This window comes from Cephus cinctus, unplaced genomic scaffold, assembly GCF_000341935.2.
Source record: "Cephus cinctus unplaced genomic scaffold, Ccin1 Ccin1_scaffold0404, whole genome shotgun sequence".
NCBI lineage: Eukaryota > Metazoa > Arthropoda > Insecta > Hymenoptera > Cephidae > Cephus > Cephus cinctus.
In genome coordinates, this window is record NW_014333088.1 from 539,667 (window position 1) to 563,024 (window position 23,358).

Sequence of the window (23,358 nt, forward strand, 5' to 3'; positions counted from 1 at the left end):
CATTCTTCAAGACAAGATTTTCGCGAATTTCAAATATAGATGAACCGACTTACTTATTGTGTAAGGAAGATAGTTAAATTAATGATGTGTCCAATTAGTTGAAAACAATAGAGAAAAATAGTTGTACAGGTTTCCTCACTTATGATGCGATAGCTCCGTCTACCTCTGACAGATTAAATAGATCTACCATGGACTATCATGAAATTGCATAAGTGATCTGTTTGCATTAATTTTGAAAACGTCAATGAATTCAATCCAAGAAACATGAAATTCAAATTAAATATACCGGGCAAATGTATCCAGGACCCAAGGCATTAGTTATTGGTTCTCATTCTCCCCACTCAATAAAATCATACCAATCCATTTCCAGTGTGCGACCATCTTAGTGGGGATGCAGAAGGAAAGTAGGAGATGAATTATTCTCGCGTGGGGGTAGGAGCTGTGTAGTGCGCGGAGAAGGTGGACTGGGGCGCTTCCTGTAGTTGGCGTTAGCCTAAAAAAAGTCCACAGCAGGAACGCGGCCCGAATGTCTTTTCAATGCAACGAAAATGGTGAAGTGTGGGAAAAAGTGGGCGTCGAGTAAAGGCTTCGCGAGCTCGGACCATGACAGAGGCGTCGGAGGAGTAAGTAGGAAATCGGGAAACACGGGAAATGGCCATACCCTCGGGAGTATTCCGGTTAATCCTGGTGGGTGAAAATCGGTGGAGTCGCTGGTGTCATACGCGCTCGGGGCAAGGCACGGTGCGTCTCCACCATTTTAGATTTTCGTGGAAAACCGGCAACGCTCCGCAATTACATTAATCGTAGGAACTACGAAATGATTAAGCGGGCCTTCACAAGCAAGATTATAACGATGAACTTGCATCAGGGTGTTTTGTGCTGCTATACCGGCCCTATGTTTGATCCAGCCGCGAAATGTGTCAATGGTTCTTTCTCACTTCTTGTATCCTATCTACCAATCTCTCTTTCCCTATACCTTTTTTACTCAGCCGCTATCTTTTTATTTGTCTGCCTCTCTTCGTTTTTCCCAGATTTTGTATTCATGGAGATCTATCTTTTTCATTCTTTTACTCATTCTAAGGATAACTTTTTATATATTCTGGAAAGACTAACGCTTTACTATTTTACGTGTGATTTCCATCCATTCTTTAATGTTTAGTTCTACCTTGTTCTATTCTTCTTTATTTCTTTTGATACTTCATCTGGCTATCGAAGAATTTTGAAAAACAACCTTTGTTTTCCGAGTTCTATACTCAGGTTGGACGAGCATAAACGTATGTCGCATGTGTCACAATTTTTACATGCGGAAGTGCATGTATGACCGACGTTCATTTTTCGAATCGATGTCAGTATGTATCACTGCTTCCTTCATTTCTTAATTTCTTTCTTGCATATTTCTTACACTTTTTCTATCGTATTAACAAATTTTTTTTAAATATTCATTGTACTCAGGCCTTTTGTAGTTCTTGTACCAGACATTGTTACTAGAGTTTTACCTTCATATATTTACGTTACTACCGTTAATTATCAAAAATATATGATTGAAAATTACATAATTTCTTGAATTTACATGATTGTAATAGTTTGTCCCCTTTGAGCATAAAAATCCATTTATGCACACTTTTTATTGCTTAAATGTATCTTTTCATGCAAGTATGTTAAGGTTTTATGGATATTTAGTGTATTATTTTTGTCTCACTTCTGGGGGTTATTGGAGATTTATAGTTTCTGGACCAATTAAATCTATTGTTCACAGGTATATTTTGATTAGAATATTTCTCTTATTATTTCTAATATAAGTTTTCTTTGTTTGAGGTGAGGAAATTTGCATACCATTGGTTATTGGGATTTTAGATTCTCTGGAAATATGATAGCAATAACTTTAGTAATCATTAATTTGGAAATATGGATATGAAAACTTTTATAATTCTCTCTCTGTGTATGAAATTCTTTTCTTCTTTGTGTGCCATAACTATGATTTTCCAATATTGTATTTGTTACTACTATTTAATCAGGCTGAGTACCATTTCATTTATATTTATTTTGACCATAAGCAGGTATAGATATATCTTGCAATCAAATTCTATAAGAACTTTCTATACACCTTCATCATCTCTTATACTTCTTGTCCTCATCACCTATCAATCTCAAATTTTCAAATTTCCAGTCCTTGTTGTCGCTAACTTGACCTTAATTCCTGAATTCTTTGATTGTTAAAAATATCAAGTCTCTCGAAATCATTAAATAATACTTTTCCATTCCCTTTTTTATCTAAGGTAAAATCTTTTTCAGTGGTAACTACTTGGTGAGGGTACGGGCGCAGGTGATGACACGGGACGACAGCTCTGGTGGTTGGGTACCTCTCAGTGGTGGAGGATTGGCTAATGTCTCAGTGAGACGAAGGACGACCTCAGCTGCTGGTGCCCATCAACCTGGCGGTACCAATGGTGCTGGTGTTCCTATAGCTACTGTCAATCCTGCGCCCTCAACCACCAATTCGGTTCACTCTACCGCGAGCTCCGCCGTCGCTAGCCAAGGACATGGATCTTCCAGTACTTCACCACCTGGAGCAGCTAAGAGGAGGCATGAGTATCTCATTTATGGAAAACGTATTACAGATCAATCGGTAAGTTCTTCAAGAAATAAATTATACTATCCAAATATGAACTTTAGCACTAAATATTTGTGTCCTCAGTATTATGTTTTAACACTGTATTCTGTCATATGTTTTCAATGCTAATGGTAGCATGTTAGTAATAGGTCATAGTTTATTAGCTGTACCATATTAATATAAGAATAGGAAAGACAAATCACAATGCTAATGATACTCTGTTAAGGGTTCCTACTAATGTTGGACATATTAAACATAAAAAGGTGACAGAAGTGAAAGAAGCTAATTGATTATAGTGAGATTTCTAACATCTCATTGATATACATTAATATAAACCAATGTCATATTAATGATAATACCAGCATTAATAGTATCGTATTAAATAATCATTGAGAGGTATATATTTCTAATGAATGTAGTGTTATGTTAACGGCAACCTGAGTCATTTGTAATATACTATTAAGTGCAATAAGATGTTACTAAAATACCATTTAATAATTTAATAATTATTATATATTAATATATGATATTCAATTCTTAGGTCGTTCTTAGCTGCACCATCAAGAAGGACTTTGAGTATAACAAGGTCATGCCGACCTTTCACCATTGGCGTACCGGTGAGAAGAAGTTCGGTTTGACCTTTCAAACTGCCGCCGATGCAAGAGCCTTTGACAAAGGCGTTCGCACTGCAGTCGAGGAACTGCTGGAAGGTGAGAAAACTAATTTACAGTAAAATAACAAGAAAGTCAAACACAAATATTAACAATAAGATTTACCCGTTTCCCGCTGCAAAATTCTTTATGGAATAAATAATCTTGGTGAGTTTACCTAAGACAGGTCGACATAGAATTTCGCTTTAAAGAAATCGTCTCGCTCCTTCAATGATTTTTAATGTAACTGTCGTACCTTCAGGATTGGCCGAATCTACTTTCTATGGTTGTCATACAGACGTCGGCGACGATGATGTGTTTATGGTAAGGTTTATATCTAAAAATAAAGTTTTAAATACTTTGAAAATTTAAGTAATTATGATTCAGCATTAATATCTCTCTCGGATGTGTTTTATCCAGACGTTAAATTTACCGGTGGAGCCACCAGATCCACGCCAGTCCTCGGAGACGCCTCGAGGAGTAGTTCGAATGCCGAATTATCATTCCCAATGTTCGGAGTTACCTGATCCTCATAGACCGATACACATCATCGGAGGACCTTCGGTAAAGTTACCCCCGTCGCATCATCCTCTGGAATCTACAGCGGATGTAGGCTCCGACAATTACCCTTACGTGCAGCTGACGACGCTCAACCACGAGTATATGTATCCCGTGATTGAAGATCGCAAGGGTGAGAGATGCGACCGACGTAATTCTGCAAGTTCTCTGAAGAAGCCAGATGTAATAGTTTCTCAACCTAGCAAGAGCACGTCAAAGAGAAATGTTCGATTGCTATGTAAGCATTGCCAAGAGCTATACTCAGAACAACATAATCCAAGAGGATCCTGCGAGTATGCGCCAGATCCGGTTAAACGTGGTATTGCCACGATATCTTGTCTCTCCTGTGCCCAATGTATGCTATACCATTGTATGAGCGATGCGGAAGGTGACTTTGCGCAGAATCCCTGCAGGTGAGTTATTTATGCTCTAATACCATTCATTTTTGCAATTCGGTTTATCCAATGTAATGACGTTTACTGTGCAGCTGTAGTACCGAGGAAGGTTGCGGAAGACGCTGGTTCGGGTTAGCGCTATTATCGATGATTGTACCCTGCCTCTGGTTCTATCCGCCGTTACGTGCCATACATTGGTGTGGGATGTCCTGCGGAATGTGTGGTGGACGGCATCATCCCATGGAATAACTGGAGGAGCCCTTTGATATCTCTGCACCGTTCTCAGTGGAGACTTCCCGACTAAGATCTTCGCGATCCGTGGTAGCAAACGTATACGAATGCCACGACCTGAGTATGGGCCGGTGCCAGAGATATCAAAGGGGTAGACAGCTCCCGGTACACGCACTGATACACCAGCGCCATCTATGATCAAGTTGTTGAAATCGCACCGGGTACATGACCAATACACTTTATTTGTCGTAAGCTTCTGTTTACCTGAACTACGGGGTGCGCCATTCTGGATGACAGTTAAAATGACGATGGAGACATGGATTCAAATAGTGGAATAGACTTTGTAATGGCAAACAAATTCCAAGTATTTGCGATGCACTACGTAGCTCAAGTAATATTAACAGAATGGAAATGAACTGTTAATCATTCAGCTCTATTTATTCCTGTGCATTGGGAGGTGTACTACACGAGATACATGCATCAGTGTTGCCTTATGTAAGAAACTGCAATTATACGTGGTGTACCTTAACGTAACTTGAGAACTACCCCCGAAAGGTCTGTTTTAAACAAGTAGGAACATAGTGAAAATATTTGGAATTAATTCTGCAAAAGAATCATTCGGAACTACACACTAAATGCTCATTGCTAGGATAATTCTATTATAGCCAAAGCTTCTCCTTGGCTATTTAAGGTAACCGTTCAGAGTGATTAATAGTTGGTTCTACAGGTTCCCAACTGTGCAAGGTTTAACCAGAGGAATGAAACGTGAATGCAAGCGATGGCATTGCCATTACAAAAGAAAAGATGTGGGTCCGGCAAATCGGTGCAAGGTTTCAGAACAGACTTTGAGAAAAGGAAAAAGGAATCTAATTTGCAGTTTAAGTTATATTTATAAGAAACAGTCAGTTTTTTACAGGTAGATGTTTCGCGTTTTCGGCTTGATCCTTAGAACGTACGATCGTAGCGAATAGTTCGAGGGAAAAACGATACTTACCAAAGTCTTCGGGAATGTCGACAGGACCTTTAGATGATTTATGACGTTAGTGTTGTGTCGACGTTTCTGGATTTGTCATTATTATTTTAAATGTTAATGATTAAAGCGACAAACTAAACACGTAACCTGTATAACCTCATTAGATGGAAAGGAATCCCGTAGCCATAGGATAAAATTTTTCTTTTGCTTTTATGCAGTAACTTGTAGCTCCTGAGAATTTGGGTAACTTGAAATTCGATAAAATTTCAAAAGGCTACAGCGGAAATAAAAGCAAGATATAAAAAAGAAGCGCTTTATAATTGTACGCAAAGGAGAGAAATCGCAAGCTAAAAAAAGAAAGTGGAAAAGTATATTCAACGATTTACCTCCTTTGCCGTTTATCTAAAATTATTTTTAAATTCATCTCGGCATATCGCGCGCGTGCGCCTGACACTCCAGTGACAAAAAGAAAAAGACAAACGGGCGCCTACCTTATTGCGAATGTCTTTTGAATAACTTGGCGTGCCTAAATTAAAAAAAATAGAGATGACGCTTCTTTATAAAGTTGCATCGCAAATATTGCACGTCCAAACGAAAGCGTCGTTACTCTCCCGCGATGTGCCAAGAGTCTTTGTTGTTTTGTTAAGGAGGTTCGGTGATGGCACAAAATCCATGATAAAATTCTGCATTTGTTGTATATATTAGACAATAACGAAATCTTCATCTATGCAAAATTAAATATAATTTACTGTATAGTTTTTGAGATATAAAAAAATCTAAAAGTTTCAATTGCCACTATATATACTCAACCTATGAAAATGAATAAGGTCAAAATTCAATTTAAGTAGATTTTAATTATTTGCGGTTTGAACGCCGAGGGTATCTTATATTTTCACTCATTTATTTTTGAACCAAAAATCTTGGAATGTTTTTTACTCTCTGTTTAAACTGTGCTTCCCTATTACTATTATTATTATCATCATTGAACCTCCTTAATTTCTATTTTTTACGTGAAGTCTGATTTCGTTGAGACTCATTTGTGCGTTAGAGAAATTTAACGTAGGATCAAAGAGAGACGAAAAATTCGAAACGTGCAACTATTGTGCGTACCGTAAAACCTGAAATGCAAGAGAGCAAGAGAAAAAATCTTAAAAGAAAAAAGCAAAAGAACGAAATTGATTTGTTATAATAAACAAGTACAGTCCGTACCAATAATTTCTCTAAAAACAGCTGTCAGTAGGTGCGTTCCTAGTGAAATTTTTTCGAAGATTCTCCGCTTCTGTCGGCTCGCACAAAAAAATGTCACACGTTTCGAACTTGCATACCATTATTTTAGCGTTCAATGAAGTTGGGTGGAAGGAGAAAAAACGAAAATTGTAAGCAAGGAGCACGTGTGACAAGAAGAATGTAGCGTGTAGATGTGAAGAGTTATGCGGTGAATGCGTGTCATGTATGAACGTTAAATTGGGTAAGTGCGTATGCATGCGTGGGCGTTTGTGATGCGTTGATAATGTGCGATTCTTTTCGAATGAATATTACGTAGTGTATTCGATTTTCTATTGACTTTTTTACGGTTTTGTATATTCAAAAGGTGACAGTGTGTTCCTAAGGGCTCAGAGGAGCACACTAGTCGTTTTTTGCTTTAGGGTAGCCTGTATAGAATTTAAAAAGAAAAAGGACGATAGAGAAGAAAAAGAGTGAAGGAAAAAACAGAGACAATTTTTTATTTATGCCACTTGTAACACGCACGCTCATGCACACATCGAGAGAAGTGGCAAAACCATATTCAAAGTGATAAAATATAAAGCGAGAGACGCTCCTATTTACATTACGATTGTATCGTACGTTTAAACTTGTCAAACTTCATGCGAAGAGGTCGAAGGTGAAGAAACGAAAAAATATAGATCCCGCCGAAAGGTTCCGTTAACACGTGTAAATATGATATTGTTTACCAGCCATACTGACTTTTTTTTTTATTTTAAAATGATCGAGATTAGCTAACGACATCCATATATGGATTCTTTAGTCATCCCGACTGGTCCGCATTACTCATAATATACAGGGTGAATCACGAATCGGGATCAGTAGAGATTACTTTGTTATTAGCAGTTCGACCGAAAATGTTTTTATCAACTTTTGCATGGTTTCAAGAGAGCTTTAACGTGATAGTGAAAAAATACTGGTCAGCTCTTTTTTTAAGGTTTTTTCAAGGTTACCTTGAATTTTTTGCAACTGAACATATAATTTTTTTTACGCCTGTCTGTTAGAGAATTTCAAGACGGATTCGACACATGTAAGGACATGACATTTTTTTCATCTGGTTCGAAAGAAAATTAAAAAATGTTGTATTACAAGGAGAATCACAGCTACGCCGTTATTACGCATCCAATGTTGTTGACAAGTCCAAATTTACCAATCTTAATTGTAGCGGTGTTAAAAATGGTGTCCACGAGCTGCAATGCAGTCGCGTACACGGTGAAGAAAAGATTGTTTTGCATTCTTTATGGCATCTACACTGATGGTTGAGCATGCATCCGCAATCCTTCGTCACGTACTTTCTGGTGTTGTTGGAGCTTGTGATACAAAGTTTTTTAATTTTCTTTCGAACCAGATGAAAAAAATGTCATGTCATTACATGTGCCGAATTCGTCTTGAAATCCTCTAACAGACAGGCGTAAAAAAATTATATGTTCAGTTGCAAAAAATTCAAGGTAACCTTGAAAAAACCTTAAAAAAAGAGCTGACCAGTATTTTTTCACTATCACGTTAAAGCTCTCTTGAAACCATGCAAAAGCTGATCAAAACATTTTCGATCGGACTGCTAATAACAAAGTAATCTCTACTGATCACGATTCGTGAGTCACTCTGTATATGTGCAACAGATATATGTTTTATGTGTGATCATTTCTGACATTCGTCTTTGACACGTGTAATCTTGTTCTTTCCGTACCCACCTCCCTAATGACCCTAGACATTTATTAAGTCGTTAACCAAGTACAAAACTGTATAAATATGTATCCTCGTAAAGTTTTCACTCTCACCATGTCCCTTGCTCTGTACCTGTCTACCTGTATCCTTTCATAAGTCAGCATCATAAATCTTAACTTCATGTAGTAGCGATAGGTATAGTTATTCATAGCTTCTCTTTGATAGTCTCGAATTCCAACTATGTGTTTCCCCCGTTTCCATAATCAGTCCACGTGTTGTGAATGTTTACACTTTTGACAGTTCGCAAACAACGCACTTCTCATTAGGTAATATGTGGCTTTTTTACATAAAATCACGAAAACAAAGTATACAAAATATATATATCTTGCTGCAAAACAATGCGCGTGCATTTATTTCGTAGGTGAAAAATTGACATCATTGCTTCCTGTTTGTCAAAAATATACATTGAACTCCTGAACCGAATATAGTAATGGTTTACCCTTTGTACAATGTGATTCAAGGTATTCCTCTTGCCGCTAGCCATCCTTCTCCTGCCGTACGGCAATATACAATTATATTTATTCGTGATTAGGCCATTAACCAAAACTAGAAATACGCACATCTAATCATCTGGCAGGTATCAGAAGTTTAAAATCTTACGGCAGCCAAAGCATCGATTTTATTAAAAAAAAAAAAAAATCTGGAAACATGCAATTACGTGTGTATGTGCGCGCGTATGTATACAACGGACGTCGTAACGTGTAGACCCGTTACCACACGTGTAACAGAAATTTTACGAGATGTGATAATGTTCTATTTGAAACTCTTATTACTGATGCGCTCGTACGACATTAAGCTAAATTGCGTGTGCATACCTAGCAAACATAATTTGGTATGGTAATATATATATAGCTTGTCGAATATTTCTCCAAAATAATAACAATCGTCTTAACAGTTACGTTATATAGAGTGTATATAATTACGATATCTTAAATTGTTATAAGTTTAGTTATATTACATTGCTTGCTTGGTATGCACGTATGAATTGAGACTAGAGTGCGTAATGCATCCGTATGCGTATGTATGTATGACGTGGGTTTATGAATTAAAATAAATAGATTGAGTGAAACGATGAAAAAGAGAGTGAAAAAGAAAATATTTAAAAAATGTGTCTATAATTATATCGAATGAGTAACGAGTGAAAACAGAAAAAGAGCGAAGATAAAACTATAAATATTTTAGTGGATAAGGCGAATAACGAATAAATTAATTAATTAACAGTGTGTAAAAGAGAGGGGTTCAAAGAGAGGTAGATAAATGAGAGTGGGAGGAAGGAGTGGAAAGATGATAATGATAATGACAAAAACCAACAAATAAATGTAAATGTATAAATTAAAAGTATATAAACTAAAGTTATGTGTAAATGGGGTAAATATATCATATATATATGGATATATGCATATGTGGATATGTATGTTATGTATAGATCCTACGTAGAATCGCATATATATGTATGTGTATACATATACATGTCAAAGGGTACTTTTCAGGACTTTATGTCTTAAGTATTGGCAGTTTTTAAGACACTTGGTGCTTTTTAGAACGGATCTGAAAAAATTTTGATACGTAACGGATACTTTAAGGACCTTAAAGCGGTACTCACACCGAAGTTTCCAACAAATTTTTTGCTAGACACTCGGAGTTGTAATGGGCTAAGAAATAGTTTCGTTATATTAGATTAGGTTAGAACTATAATACCACATGTTCCAAGGTATTTTTTTTTTTAGAAAAAAAACATTGGCGTGCCGTTGTGAGTGACCTATGTTCTAGAAACTGCCCCTAGACAAGTTTAATAACAAACAATAAATATGTCAAAGGGATACTTTGAGGACACGAAAGATCAAAGAGCGTTCAGAATAGCAAGCTAATGTTTTTTTTTAAAAAAAAACGACTAACTTGGGATGTCACAGCATTGGAATTCTTATCTAATCTAACCTAACAAATACTGGATGTCTTACATTAAAAAAATATAATCAAACTTTGTGTGAGAGTCCGCTTTATGGTCCTCAAAACAGTCATTACGCTGGAAAATCTTTGAGGTCAGTCCTCAAAACAGCCACTTGTCCTCAAATAAGCGGCTTCGTAAATGAAATCGTCCCCAAAGTATCCCTTTGACATATTTATACACACACACATATAATGTATGTACGTAAGGGATAATTGTGAAAAACGTTTAATGCATTGGCATCTCATCACTTATTACCATAAAAATAAAAATAAAAAAGGGGAGGTAGAAATTCCTTCGCGAATTTTGCCTTCGTATTTACGGCGTATAAATGTTTTTTAAGCCGTAACGAAAGCAGTGCGAGTGGAATATTGGCAATCTTGCTCTTGGATAGTACTGACGAACCTGATTGCTCCTTGGCTTTTACTCGAAACGCAATGGATAAAACTTGTGTGGAAAGAAAAGAAAGAAAAAAAGTGAATAATCAAGTAAGATTGAAGAAAGAGAATTCGAAATCATTATATCATAAATGTTTAAATCTTGTATCATTGTAATTAAATAAAAAAAAATAAACGAAAATATGTTTAAGAATCTCATTATGTAGAGATGAGAAGAAAAAATAAATATATTGTATGTCATGCTATAACTTAACTGTAGGAGGTCTCAGGGCTGCCTACCAGAATGAACATTCTGATGTAAATAGGAACTATTTATTGTTTTAAAGCAGTGAAATATTTAATGTAACGATCTTGTATGTTGTAATATTTACAGGACAGATGGGTAACTTTGTAGGTGAATATCAATGTGGTGCTGGGGTGTGACCGTCTACATAAAAATTTCTAGTTGCCTTTGGTAACTCTAGTTCGATACCATCTAGATCCTTAGTCAAAATGATTTGACATCCTGAAAAAAAATCAGTACATGATATATGCAAGTGCAAAGCTTTCCTTTTACATACCTAATCGTGAGTTTTCACGCAAAAATGGTGCTAGATCTAATAAATCCTCTTCCTTCTCTTCAGCTGGTTTTAACTTATCCAAATAGTCATGAGATACATAAACATGGCATGTTGTGCATGCTAAAGATGCTTCGCAAGCTCCTTCCATTTCAATATTGAATCTATGTGCAAGGTAGAGGACATTATCCCCTACCTTACCTCGAACTGGTATTCTTTGTCCATTCTTGTCTATATAAGTAATATTCACCCTAAAGAAGATAGAAATATACAGTGTTAGTGACAATAAGTACCAGAAAATCATAGATGATACTATTTAGAGATAACTATGTTCATCTTTAAGTACATAGGGACAATTATGATAAAACATGGTATATGAGATGATCCCTCATAAAGTCACAAATCCAGAGAGTTTATTAAAAACATTAATAATTTACCTACACTTCATCTTCAGATTTAGGATCTTGAAATTCATACTCTCCGTGTTTTAGCCCTACAAAAAATATTTTAACAGTTATTTGAATACAATTTAGGAATATTAAAAAAAAACTATGTAATTCCCGCGTGTACATTCTCTGCGTGTGCAAAATATTTCAACTTACAATTACTTGTGTGAATATGAGAAATAGGAAGTACTATCAGAGCCTCAGAAACCACACTTTTTCTTCTTTTGATGCTGGTAAATAATACGTGTCGTAAAACAGAAATCATACTAAATTCTGTTAAAATTTTTATTTTTGAGGTTAGGGCCAATTCATGAGTATATAAACTTTCTGCCTTTCGTTTTTTCCCTTGTAGTTTTATTCTTCGCGTAACGGTAGTTTGTTATGAAACTTGGACGATACTATCTTCTGTTTCTATAGCTTCAGATTAGTTAATTGTGTACGATATACGTACAAGGAATGATCACTGAATCACATCTCCATTGAATAAAGTTGACAAAAAAAAGACGACGTTGTGTACTAGAATTGTCCGTCGGTAACTCTCCTCCCGAACGGAACTTTCATACGGTAAAGTTGCAGGAAAGTATTAGAACCACAAATACATAAGCCGACAAGCGTCTTTCTTAACATTTCTAATAAGTGATTGGCGTAAAAATATATATATATACTTACTTGGCTCCGAGGCACTTCGAGGACAGTTTAAACGATTTCCAATTGACGTACCTTAAATTCCTAAAAATTACTCAAAAACTTACATTTTTACTTTATTCCTTTCAAAATTGCGAATCTCTCTTTCAACAGAAAAGAGATGATCTTTGGAGTACCGTAAAACAACCTCAGAACACAAAAAAAAGATACGCCGGGAATCCCAAAAAGAATCCAATCCTGAGGCAATCAGGAACAATTGTAGTTTCCCGAAGGTGCTAAAAACAAACTTAAGGTTCATATAATATTCTTTAGTATTGATCATTCTTAAATGACAAAATATTTGGATGGTTTTCTGTACTACTTACGTTATGTACATTATTTATACTTCATATTAGCATATGGTACTAATCATTAATTTTTTTATACATCACACAGGAATCATGGTCGTTTTAAGTAATTTCTCAGCACCGCAGGAAGGTATTCGCCATGAGGAACCAGATACCACTGTTTTTATTAATGATAAGAAACTTGGGAAGGGTACATTGTATATAACGGACAGGTATATTTTCTGATCTATATACTCAAACGACATTACATTGTAACTTTATTTCTTAGTGTACTATCATGGATGGATAGTGAAACACAGGAAGGATTCTCTTTGGAATATCCAAGCATATCATTACATGCTATTTCTAGAGATGAACAAGCTCATCCTCGCCATTGTCTTTATGTGATGGTTGATTCGAAGGTGGACCTACCAGGAAGTTAGAATACTGTCTTTTTTAAACATTACCAAGTATCTTTTCAGGATTGCCATAAGTTTAAATTTATTTTTTAGGTGCATCTTCACTGGATAACAGCTCTGAGCATGATTCCGAGGACTCTAATTCTTCAGCTTCAATAACAGAAATGAGATTTGCGCCCGATAACACAAATAATTTGGATGCTATGTTTCAAGCTATGAACCAGTGTCAGGCTCTACATCCTGATCCACAAGACAGCTTCTCCGGAGGTTTGAATTTGCTACAATTTATACAGAAATAGAGAATTAGAGTTGACAATGAAAAGCTATATTTTGATCAGCTGAAGATGAGGACATTTACGAAGATGCCGAAGAGGATGAATTCGATTACTATGAAGTGGGTGCAGGAGATCCACCATATTTACTACCTTCAGGTACATTAATACTGTCAAACAAAAAAACAGTATCCAATTTTAGTTAACAAAATCGCTAAATGTATAAAATTTTGAAGCCTTTGATTCTTTGGAAATTGCACCAAGTCACAATGGCACTGAATCAGAAGAAAATATGGACGTAGAAGCAGGACAATTCGAAGATGCCGAAGAGGATCCTTAAGCGAAAATTCCCCGAGACAATTGACGTAATCTCCACATTATCCAGCTAGTACACATACATTTAGTTTCGATTATTTGAAAATCTAATTGTGAGTTTTGTGTATTTGAATACGTACGTAATCTACGACCATTTACAATGTTATAACGGTACGTAATCCCTTCTTTGAACCACAATACCGTCACGGCTCAGAGGCATGAATGAGAAAAATGAGACCCTTTTATTTATCTTCTTTTTGTACATGGTAATAATAACTTCTTCAGTAAAAATAAATGTAACATGAATATATTCCAATAATTCCCTTGCTTATAGTCCAAAAGTATAATGATTGGTCTAATTTAACAACTATTGCAAGAGTTGCGATCTATTGATCAATCAAATGTATTTATTGTCTTAGTGCAATTTTTAACTGAATACAGTCATCTTTACTACTTCTATCATCATTTAAAAGAAATACTAGTGAGTGCATTTGCGTAAAGATCAGTCTCAAAACTTTGATTATGGACATTTTGTATTAAAAGTTTAATATCTATAAATTAGAAAGAAAATTTTATTTATCTACCAGGCATCTATCGATGGAATAGCGAATTTAAAGAGGCATCCTACGACAAACATTGTCATACATGTTTTTTCATTACTTATAGGCCTAAAATTCATGGTTTATTAAGAGCATGAATTTTTATTTTTACTAAAAATCAACAATATTTCTAAATTCTTTGCTTGATTTGCTAACGCTATAATATCTTGAGGTCGAATTTGTTTGTTGGCTCTTCCATGCACAGAAAAACAAAAGGAACAAACTTTCCTTATGCAGTTAGACTGTATTGTACCGTGTAGGGATGCGTTGTTGTATTCATGTTTTGTTCTTCAGTGAACACTGTTTTTGCTCCCTCATGGTCGACTGATCTATTGTACGTAGTTTAGTAGTTGCATCCTGTTTGGTTGCAGACTGCTGTTCAGCTATTTTACGTGTGCAGATGTACACAAATTTGTAATGTCAGAAACAAGAAAACGTATTTTACATTTTTCTCCTGCGTTTTCCATTAAAGAAGTTGGAGTAGCATAATCATAATAGTATTCCTATTTCGGTGAATATCCTGTATGTCGTTCGTGACAGAAATATTTCGTATCTAATTTCTTATCTTTGAAACAAGCGGAAACACAGAAATCTATCATTTGATAAATTTGGATATTACATATTGTTCAAATAATGCAGGAAAAAAAGAGAAAAAATTTAAAGATTTTTAATTTATAAATAATTTTAGTAATGTTCCATGTAAAAGAAGAGTCTCTTAGAAATTGTATCCAGTTTTACTACCTAGAAGCTGAATTATCTCGGAAAATAAACAACTATTTTAACAGGCGAAGTATATCTTTATAGTGCAATTTTGGCTACTTTCATTTCGTGTATCTCGCAAGCTAGACAGTAAATCATTTTGAAATTTTCACGCATGACCGTTAAGCATTTATATAATTGATCGAGTTTTGTTTTACCAGCAATAGTCTTTTTTTCCATTGTATTAGGTAATCCTTTCTTTTTAAGCGGCTTCCACCTTTGTTTTTGTAGCCATTAAATTCCATTTTGGATGTCGTTCAGCAAGTGCAACAATTTTTGTTTCTAACACAATCCGCCAACAAACAACATACGGTAGCAGAACCCACGTCAGAAAAGATAGGTAGTGTAGAGGGGGATGTGCCAAAACATGTGCTGTACAACTCTTGAAAAGGGAATATATCTTTCCTTTTTAAAGAAACGTTTCACTAGCACGAAAAATGTTCTACACGTAAAATTATATCGTTAAAGTATTAAAGATTGATATTACAATTTGAAGTAATTTAATCAATAGATTTTTGTTTAAAATAAATTTATTTGTCATTCATAATCAATTTTTAAAAAATCGTAGTCAACGGAAATCGAACGCGAACCGACCATGTGTCATTCACACGTGTTAACCATACGTCAGCTGGTGATACACTTATATTTAACCGATATACATATGTGCATCGCCTGTTTCCTTAAAGGCGTTCTTTTTTAAATAATAAAAAGTTATCAATCTTCTTAGATTATCAACATTGCTCTAATCTTATGATATGGACACATTTTTAAATTTATTATACAAATGTTGCTGCATAGGTACTCATTTACGCCAATTAACATCAAATTCTGATATAATCCAACTTTACATTTACATCTTGTTCCCTTGTAGTATTTTCATTGTTTATCACTCTTTTAAAGAGGATGGCTATCTGATATTAAGAAAACTCTTATTGTTTTATGTAACATGATTATTAGATGTAAGTTAGATGCTCTATTAACTCCCATTAAAATATGTACCACGTTACATTAATATTTATTATGAGAAGATAATATTAAATTCACATAATAATAATAAATTTAACTTGTTACGTATCTCAGTCGGTAGAAACTAATAGCTTGCATAAGATTTACATCTAATAAATATATAACATAAATCGTTGAACTTTCTGGAGATGATTATTGAAATATTTCAAGGAATTATACTTCTAGTAGATTCTTATATTAATTAATTATTTACGTTTCCTATATTTTGAAAGAACAATGATTTATTATCTTTTCATACACGTCAATCAACATCATTTCAGAAAAAATATATTAATTGTACGGAAATATCGCGTTGTTTCACCTTACGCGCGATTTCATCTTTAAGCTATATAGCTTAACGAGAAATGTGTATATATATCTACCTAAAATGAAAGGAAAAGTTTTAAGAAAAATTTCTACAAAAGTACTTTATCCAGTAAATAAAAAAACTGGTGCTACTTTCTCGTGCCTTTCTTCAGGAAGGTTAATTCAAAGTTGCACGATCTTTTCCTTTTTATTGTAGATAAATCATTTTCCACGAGTAGATTCACAACGTTCCATTGAATCTTCTATCATTTTAATACAAAATCAGCATTTGATACAGACTTATATGATCGCATTGGTTCATGTCGCAACACATCGCAAGATAGTCCAGTGTTCAAATATAACGTCTCCTATTTTACACAAATTTTGGACGTGGCTCCTCTAATGCGATATTGAATCTGAATAACAGAAATACACTATGAAGAACAGTTGGACTTTTTAAAAAGGAAGTAGAAGTTCAAGGTCGTGTAAACTTTATGAATGATTTCTTCATCCTTCAGAAGATCAGATTTACAGCGTTTCATCGTATCTTCTTAGGCCCAAATATAAGATCAGCATCGGGCGCGCCTTTAGGATGATTATATTTCTGTCTCCGTTCGCGATTTAAATTAACGGTGACTGGTCTGGTGCCCTGATTAATCGTTTCTTGGTAATCCTCCTCTTCCTGTCTCTCAGTAATATTCAAAGTCAATCTCTTAACACGTTCCTTTTCTTCCTTCTGTTCTTGTTCACGGTTCCTCAGATTCAAAGCAAGCTCGGAAGAGACAGGAACAGCTAGGTTCTTATACTGTTGCTTGTTCCCTTTCCTGAGCATCAGGACAAAATCCATAGTAGTGGTGTCAGAAGGACCTTCCTGAAGTTGTTCGTATGTCTTTTTTGTACTCTTAACATGAAGTGGTACAGAGATGTCGACTTGCTGAGGTTTCACGGAGTCTCTCATCCTGTCTTGAATATTGTCGGAGACCATTTTGTCCAAGGCTGATAGAAAGTCGTCATCTTCAGGACAATTGACTCTTCGAGGTCCAGCTGGTAAAGCGGCATCCAACTCAGACGCATCCATTATAACACCTTCGTTGCACCCTTCGGATAGACTCTGATCACCCTGGGTGTTTTCTTGGGTTCCATGATTTTCATCTCGGTCGCCATCTACTGGCCACTCTTCTTCGGATTGAGCCTCTGAGTAGTCTTCGGACTCTTCGAAATGAAGTTCAGCCATTCCTTTAGCATCTCCACTTCCATTTCCTGAAGTAAGAGCAACGTCTTCTTCAGCTTCCTGTATCACACCCATTTCAGATTCTCCGTCGTTACGCTCTCCAGTATCATCCTTCGTAGAGAGACCTAGATTCGGGTACAAAGTGTTCCGCAATTCATCCACAGCACACTGCGCTTCTTTGTAACTTTGGAAAAGTTGCATCTTAGGTCTGAGCATAGTCAGCGTATCTTTGTACATATAGTCAATTCCTACAGGGAAAGGATTCTCCGGGGTCCAGATAGGATCAGTGAACTTAAACCAGTAGTAATTTTGGAAGAAGATTAAAAAGTAGTCTAACTTCTTCTTGCTAGATCCTCCACTGAAGTATTGTCCACAAGTTTCAAGTAGGGTACATACCAGCCTAATTCGGAAGAGATGGTCAGGTGGATCTAGAAGACTAGGTACCGAGTGATCCATGCTCACCCCAAAGGTAATAAGGAGATACAGAGTCCTGAAAATATCACCACTTTCTACCATTCGATAATTGTAAAGTTCACCGAGATATTTAACCATAGCTATCCTGCGTTGATTATATTTGGGTAAATTAATCTCCATACACAATCTAATGTCTTCAAGGACACCGTCAACCACATGGGGACCGACTGTTTCGTAGTGAGCGACCAGTCCAGCCAGTAAACTACCTACACATCTGATGTTTAGATATTTGACATTGTATGCAGCGGTTAGACACTTGATAGCATAAGCTGAAATATTCTCATCTTCCCAGTCCAACTTCCTCATCCACTTCAGGACTTTGTCCGTATTCGTTTTCGAGAGATCTTGGTAAAGTAACTTCCTGATGAACTCATGCAAAGGAGGTCGTTCCTTCTTGGATATACCACCAGTAGACTCCGGTGGATTTACAAAGTAGTAAGCATTTTCGATAATTGTAACATATCTAGAATCTAGGGCAGTTACAGCTTTCTTTCTCATCATCTGCTCCAAATAAACCTTTGTTCGCTGATGAGAATCTGGGGAACAGAAAAGAAACCTTCCGCAGGTCTCTAAGAGATTGCATGCCATCTCTACATGATGATGTGTGAAGTCGTGTAGTAGAACTTTTAAACAGTATAATGCTTCTATCTTCGAATAAAGTTTGAATTTAACAAGCTCACCAATATATCGGACAACCTTGACCTTTGACTCTATGTTGATTTGATCCTTCTTACGTACGTGATACTTGAAGTCATGTTTCAACATTAAACATAGTTCGTTGGCGACATCAGGCATTACTGTATATAGGATAGCTGCTAGTCTAGAGTAAAATGGTAAAAGATCAAGACGGATCCTCGAGACGCCAAACAGTGCTTTAATCAGCTTCTTTTTGTTGTGTTTTGTATTCAAGTTCATCAAAAATTCTACAGCTGCGTTATCTATCATTTCACGATTTACACAGTTAGGAAGATTAGTCAGGAACGCATCTAGAAGTATTTTGTTGCTGATGTTCGCCACTTGAGGTTCTTCTGGCTCTGGTTCTGGCTCATCAACTTTATCTATTTCTTCCAACTCATCAAACGTTATCTCCTCATCTAGAGCTTCTTCAGTTATTGGGGCATCGCTCTTAGGTACCTCCTTCATGTATGAACCAGGGAGGAACACTGTGAGGTCTGGTAAAACCTCGTAAAACCTTCTTGTCTCTTCATCTCCCCACATATCCTCGAGAATACTATTTTCCTCTCCTTCACTAATCATTTTTAGATTATCTTCTGTCTCAGCTTTTACTTGTGCATCAATGGGCAGTTCTGGCACAGGTTCGTCCAAAGTATCAGAGAAACTCTGTACACCAGATAATAGACGTTCGTAAGATGCTTGAAGTGCTTCTAACTTTTCTTTACGCTCCGCACTGAGTTCACCTCGTGTTTGTAAAATTTTACGATTCTGTTTCTCAAATGCCTGAAGTTCCTTATGTTCCTTAAGAAGATGTTTGCATAAGGAGTTATAATAATCTCTAAGTAACATTTTAACATTCTGTTGTTTATCTGGTGATAGCAGTTTACTCTTTGGAATTGTTACATTGAGCTTTTCTGAGAGCTCTCGAACCCTCTTAGGAACCAGGCCAGCATAGTCTTCTCCACAGTGACGACAAAAGCTTAAAATTATGCTTGCATTGTTGTGTTCTTCTTTATCCATATTAATAAGAACAGTGAGTACAGAACCCAAAAGAGAAAGTCCTTGTTTGTGGGTAAATATTCCAGCATTAACTAGTTCAGCATAGAAACGTAGATCCACTCTAAGCTTACTGGGATTAACAATTTTTTCACCCACCTTGAATGAGAGTATTCTTTGCCAGTTCTCAAAAAAATGTGTTGAGAACTCAGCATAGGTCTGATGAAGAAAACTACAGGCTTTAATAGCAGGAGTGACATCAGTCATTTTTAATTTTGCATCCACAAGAGCAATAGCTACCTCACTAACATACTTTGTCAGATTTAAGTTAGCCATGTCTTTAAGGAAAGCATCGAGTTGTGCAGCATTAAAGTTTTTCAGCTTCTTCACAAAAGTTGTATTTTTCTTGAGACTAGAATCTAGTTTGCTGAAATAGGAATCAGGTGGTCGGCTTACATTCAAATTTGCTGTTCGTATAGCTTCCTTAGCAGCAAGTCTCTGTTCCGTTTCTTTGACATAGTCCAACAGGAATTGCTTATCCTCTTCAGATGGTTCCTGAGGTTCAGGAACCTCTTGCTGAGTATTGTTCCCTATTTCAGACATTATACTTGAATTTCTGTGATTTTAAATGGTTGTTTGTTTTATTCACTTGAAGGTTAGACGTCTTTCGTTTGTATTCAGGTCTCAATCTTATGCAGAAATCTTGACATAAGACTTTCGATATTCATAAAATATTTCTTCAAATTTAATGTCATTAAATTTATATGTCCAATATTGTAATTCATGAAACAAACTCTTCACCGAGCATAAAAATTACTTCTGTATTCGTTCTTTTGAAAGAACTTGATTGAACTTGATTCAATATAATTCCGCCAGAGGTTATTATCATGGTGGAAGCAGGTAGGTGTCGCGGTCATGGAGACTAGCAGAGATGAATAGGGAGATGCACAACGCTACGATTTTCGGCAGAGATGAGTGGGGAGATGCACAACGCTCCGGTTTTAGGCGATACCAAAAGCATGGCGCTAAATCGTAGCGGAGAGTCCGGGAGTAGGATTTCGTGATCATCGCCTCTGTCGATGTTACAGATTTCGCGTACCTCGCGAAACCCGCAACATCGACAGAGGCGATGATCACGAAATCCTACTCCCGGACTCGCCGCTACGATTTAGCGCCATGCTTTTGGTATCGCCTAAAACCGGAGCGTTGTGCATCTCCCCACTCATCTCTGCCGAAAATCGTAGCGTTGTGCATCTCCCTATTCATCTCTGCTAGTCTCCATGACCGCGACACCTACCTGCTTCCACCATGATAATAACCTCTGGCGGAATTATATTGAATCAAGTTCAATCAATATGAGGTCATCATGGTTTCAGCTTTAGTACACAACTGGAACCACGATCCGACAAACCTGACCTCTATGAAACATGGCAAGTAGGTAAAACGACGAACTTGTCAGTAGTGTCAGTAATGTTCATAAGAGTGCAATGGGTGTAACGGTACATGTTTGTGTCCCTGTGATCGTCCTGGTGGTTCTTTGCATAGGACTTACAAGTTCAGAGACAACGCGACCCTGGTATGAAAATTTGCCGGCTGTTGCGATGGACTACAAGGTCCATATTGATCCTGGCAAAGAGGATTGTTACTTCCAGTATGTGAACCCTGGTGCAACTTTCTACGTTAGCTTTCAGGTAAGGGACTTGCTCACAGATCAGATGAATTGAAAGTAAATCGTCTATTTATTCCTAAAAAAGTTGAAAGCCTAGAATGAAAAAGTTACTAGAAAATTTCGTGCTAAAGTACTAGAAAAACTAGTATTTTAAACCATATGTTACTGCTTAGGATTACCGACCGAGTATTCTTGATGAGTTGCTCACAGCAAGTAACTGATCTGCAATTGTAAAATAATTAGAACAACAAATAAATAACAAATATTTTTTTAAAATATAAATATGAATATCGATACTGTATATGTAGCAATCATAAATGTCACTGCTCATAGTTACTTATACATATATTACTTTCAATTTTTAGTATCATAGACTTCACTGCAAATTTATTATAAACACATGGTAGCAGGAAATATATCTTTTAAACGTCACACAAAAGAACAGGCAGTTAAGTCAATTGGATCTTCCAAGTCCACATGTTTTATTAGCATATGCAAATGATATTACAATACTATTAATAGATTTATAGTTGGAGCACTCTTGTTATATTTATAGCATACAAATTATACTTGTATACATAAATTGTTTATACTATATTTTGATAGCTATACTCATTTATATGCAGATTACATTGGCAGATTGGTATTATACAGGGTGTTTCTTAAGCCCGGGACAGGAGACATACCGTTAGATCCGGCGTGAAAAAATAAAAATATTGGCGTCAACAATATTCCAAATTTTTAATTAGTTTATTAATTATTACGGATTAACGTAAGCCAATCATAAGCGCGTGAGAACTGGTAACTCCTCTTCAGTCTCCTCCCATTGAGGATAACCAATCATTTATTTCCCCACAAAAAAGATTTTGCATTATTCTTTTGTTTATTTCCGTTACTCTTTTGTTTATTTACATTACTATATTTGTTTACGTATCCATCGGTCACTGTTTTTGTGGGGAATTAAATTATTGGCTTTCCCCAATAGGAGGAGACTGAGGAGGAGTTACTAGTTCTCACGCGCTTATGATTGGCTTACTTTAATCCGTAATAACTAATAAACTAATTAAACATTTTGAATATTGTTGACGCGAATATTTTTACTTTTTCACGCCGGATCTAACGGCATGTCTCCTGTCAGGGACTTAAGAAACACCCTGTATACAGGTGTTTGCGGTTCTGCAGATCGCGCATACAAGGCTGCAGGTTCGAGCCGTAAGTCTCGGCGAATGAATATAGGAAATGAGTTTGACGGAACAGTCAATGACAGAACAATAAACGTGAGTTTTATTAATAAAATATGAACAGCAATACGTTGTCCTATTACGTAATACAATATTATTAGAAGGAGCCCAGCTTAAGGCATGCTGGATGTTAGAAAATATATCTGATCAGTAGAGTGTTGTATGTACATTGAGAAGAATCAATAAACATGAGCTACATGCAGAGATTACAATGCAACAGAAGAGTTTCGTGACAGTGTGGAATTTAAAATATGAAGTTTTGTTTCTAACCGATAATAGATCTTGATCTTTACCCTTTTCTATACGGAACTGATTGTGAGTTAGGATGGAGTCGTGTATAAAGGTAGTCTCGGACTAGCGGGATAGGAATAATTATATCGTCGTGCTGATGAACAATCTTCCTCCAGGGAATTCGTGATTACAAATTGACGTTGCCCTATCCACAAACTACGTACTATCTCGGAGAAACAAGAAAGATTATTATTCAAACAGTAGTCAGTTGTGCACAATTTTTATAGAGTTATGATGGCATCTTTAACGAGAGTAGCACATGGATCCAAATGGTCAGAGTAACGTCCCGACTAAGTGCTGAAAGTGATTCTACCTAAAAGAGGAGGATAGTTACAGATATTTTTACAAATTATGCTCAAGCGGGACGGTTTGCTTGTACCCCC

General features: G+C 36.2%; 5 protein-coding genes across 18 annotated transcripts in view; 3 read left to right on the top strand and 2 right to left on the bottom strand.

The window, feature by feature from the left end:
* The first annotated feature begins 417 nt into the window (after nucleotides 1–417).
* Nucleotides 418–7,345, top strand: LOC107267470 (sprouty-related, EVH1 domain-containing protein 3). Of its 6 annotated transcripts, XR_003059597.1 has the most exons (7): nucleotides 633–1,756; nucleotides 2,293–2,626; nucleotides 3,153–3,321; nucleotides 3,524–3,585; nucleotides 3,682–4,232; nucleotides 4,307–4,940; nucleotides 5,173–7,345. XR_003059597.1 is itself a non-coding variant. In XM_025084816.1 (6 exons), the coding sequence occupies exons 2-6, from the start codon at nucleotides 2,327–2,329 to the stop codon at nucleotides 4,461–4,463; spliced, it is 1,239 nt and encodes a 412-aa protein (XP_024940584.1). In that variant the 5' UTR covers nucleotides 418–623; nucleotides 2,277–2,326; the 3' UTR covers nucleotides 4,464–7,345. The 6 variants fall into 6 exon arrangements, 5 of the variants coding, with proteins under 5 accessions (XP_024940584.1, XP_015594728.1, XP_024940582.1 ...); XM_025084816.1 differs by lacking the exon at nucleotides 633–1,756 and adding an exon at nucleotides 418–623 and having other exon boundaries at nucleotides 2,277–2,626; nucleotides 4,307–7,345; XM_015739242.2 differs by lacking the exon at nucleotides 633–1,756 and adding an exon at nucleotides 419–623 and having other exon boundaries at nucleotides 4,307–7,345.
* A 3,702-nt stretch (nucleotides 7,346–11,047) lies between these two features.
* On the bottom strand, nucleotides 11,048–12,256 carry LOC107267474 (adrenodoxin-like protein, mitochondrial). Its single transcript, XM_015739250.2, has 4 exons — nucleotides 11,909–12,256; nucleotides 11,748–11,799; nucleotides 11,310–11,557; nucleotides 11,048–11,254 (listed from the first exon to the last, which is right to left on the bottom strand). Exons 1-4 carry the CDS (start codon nucleotides 12,015–12,017, stop codon nucleotides 11,151–11,153), a joined length of 513 nt encoding a protein of 170 aa, XP_015594736.1. The 5' UTR covers nucleotides 12,018–12,256; the 3' UTR covers nucleotides 11,048–11,150.
* Nucleotides 12,179–14,039, top strand: LOC107267472 (methylosome subunit pICln). Of its 6 annotated transcripts, none has more exons than XM_015739247.2 (7): nucleotides 12,179–12,316; nucleotides 12,551–12,689; nucleotides 12,833–12,956; nucleotides 13,013–13,161; nucleotides 13,236–13,409; nucleotides 13,481–13,573; nucleotides 13,651–14,039. In XM_015739247.2, exons 3-7 carry the CDS (start codon nucleotides 12,838–12,840, stop codon nucleotides 13,752–13,754), a joined length of 639 nt encoding a protein of 212 aa, XP_015594733.1. In that variant the 5' UTR covers nucleotides 12,179–12,316; nucleotides 12,551–12,689; nucleotides 12,833–12,837; the 3' UTR covers nucleotides 13,755–14,039. The 6 variants fall into 6 exon arrangements, with proteins under 6 accessions (XP_015594733.1, XP_024940588.1, XP_015594735.1 ...); XM_025084820.1 differs by having other exon boundaries at nucleotides 12,551–12,669; XM_015739246.2 differs by lacking the exon at nucleotides 12,179–12,316 and adding an exon at nucleotides 12,329–12,468.
* A 2,275-nt stretch (nucleotides 14,040–16,314) lies between these two features.
* LOC107267471 (regulator of nonsense transcripts 2) lies at nucleotides 16,315–20,760 on the bottom strand. The gene has a single exon (XM_015739244.2). It carries the CDS (start codon nucleotides 20,375–20,377, stop codon nucleotides 16,937–16,939), a length of 3,441 nt encoding a protein of 1,146 aa, XP_015594730.1. The 5' UTR covers nucleotides 20,378–20,760; the 3' UTR covers nucleotides 16,315–16,936.
* Nucleotides 20,761–21,128: 368 nt separating this feature from the next.
* Nucleotides 21,129–23,358, top strand: part of LOC107267463 (transmembrane emp24 domain-containing protein 5) — a 7,528-nt gene continuing 5,298 nt past the window's right edge. Inside the window, exons 1-2 of one of the 4 annotated variants that reach the window (XM_015739233.1) lie at nucleotides 21,129–21,208; nucleotides 21,320–21,465. In XM_015739233.1, the coding sequence (XP_015594719.1) occupies nucleotides 21,202–21,208; nucleotides 21,320–21,465 (153 nt within the window). In that variant the 5' untranslated portion in view covers nucleotides 21,129–21,201. Of the gene's footprint in view, nucleotides 21,466–23,358 lie in introns of all 4 variants that reach the window. The other 3 variants (XM_025084823.1, XM_025084824.1, XM_015739232.2) reach the window with 3 other exon arrangements.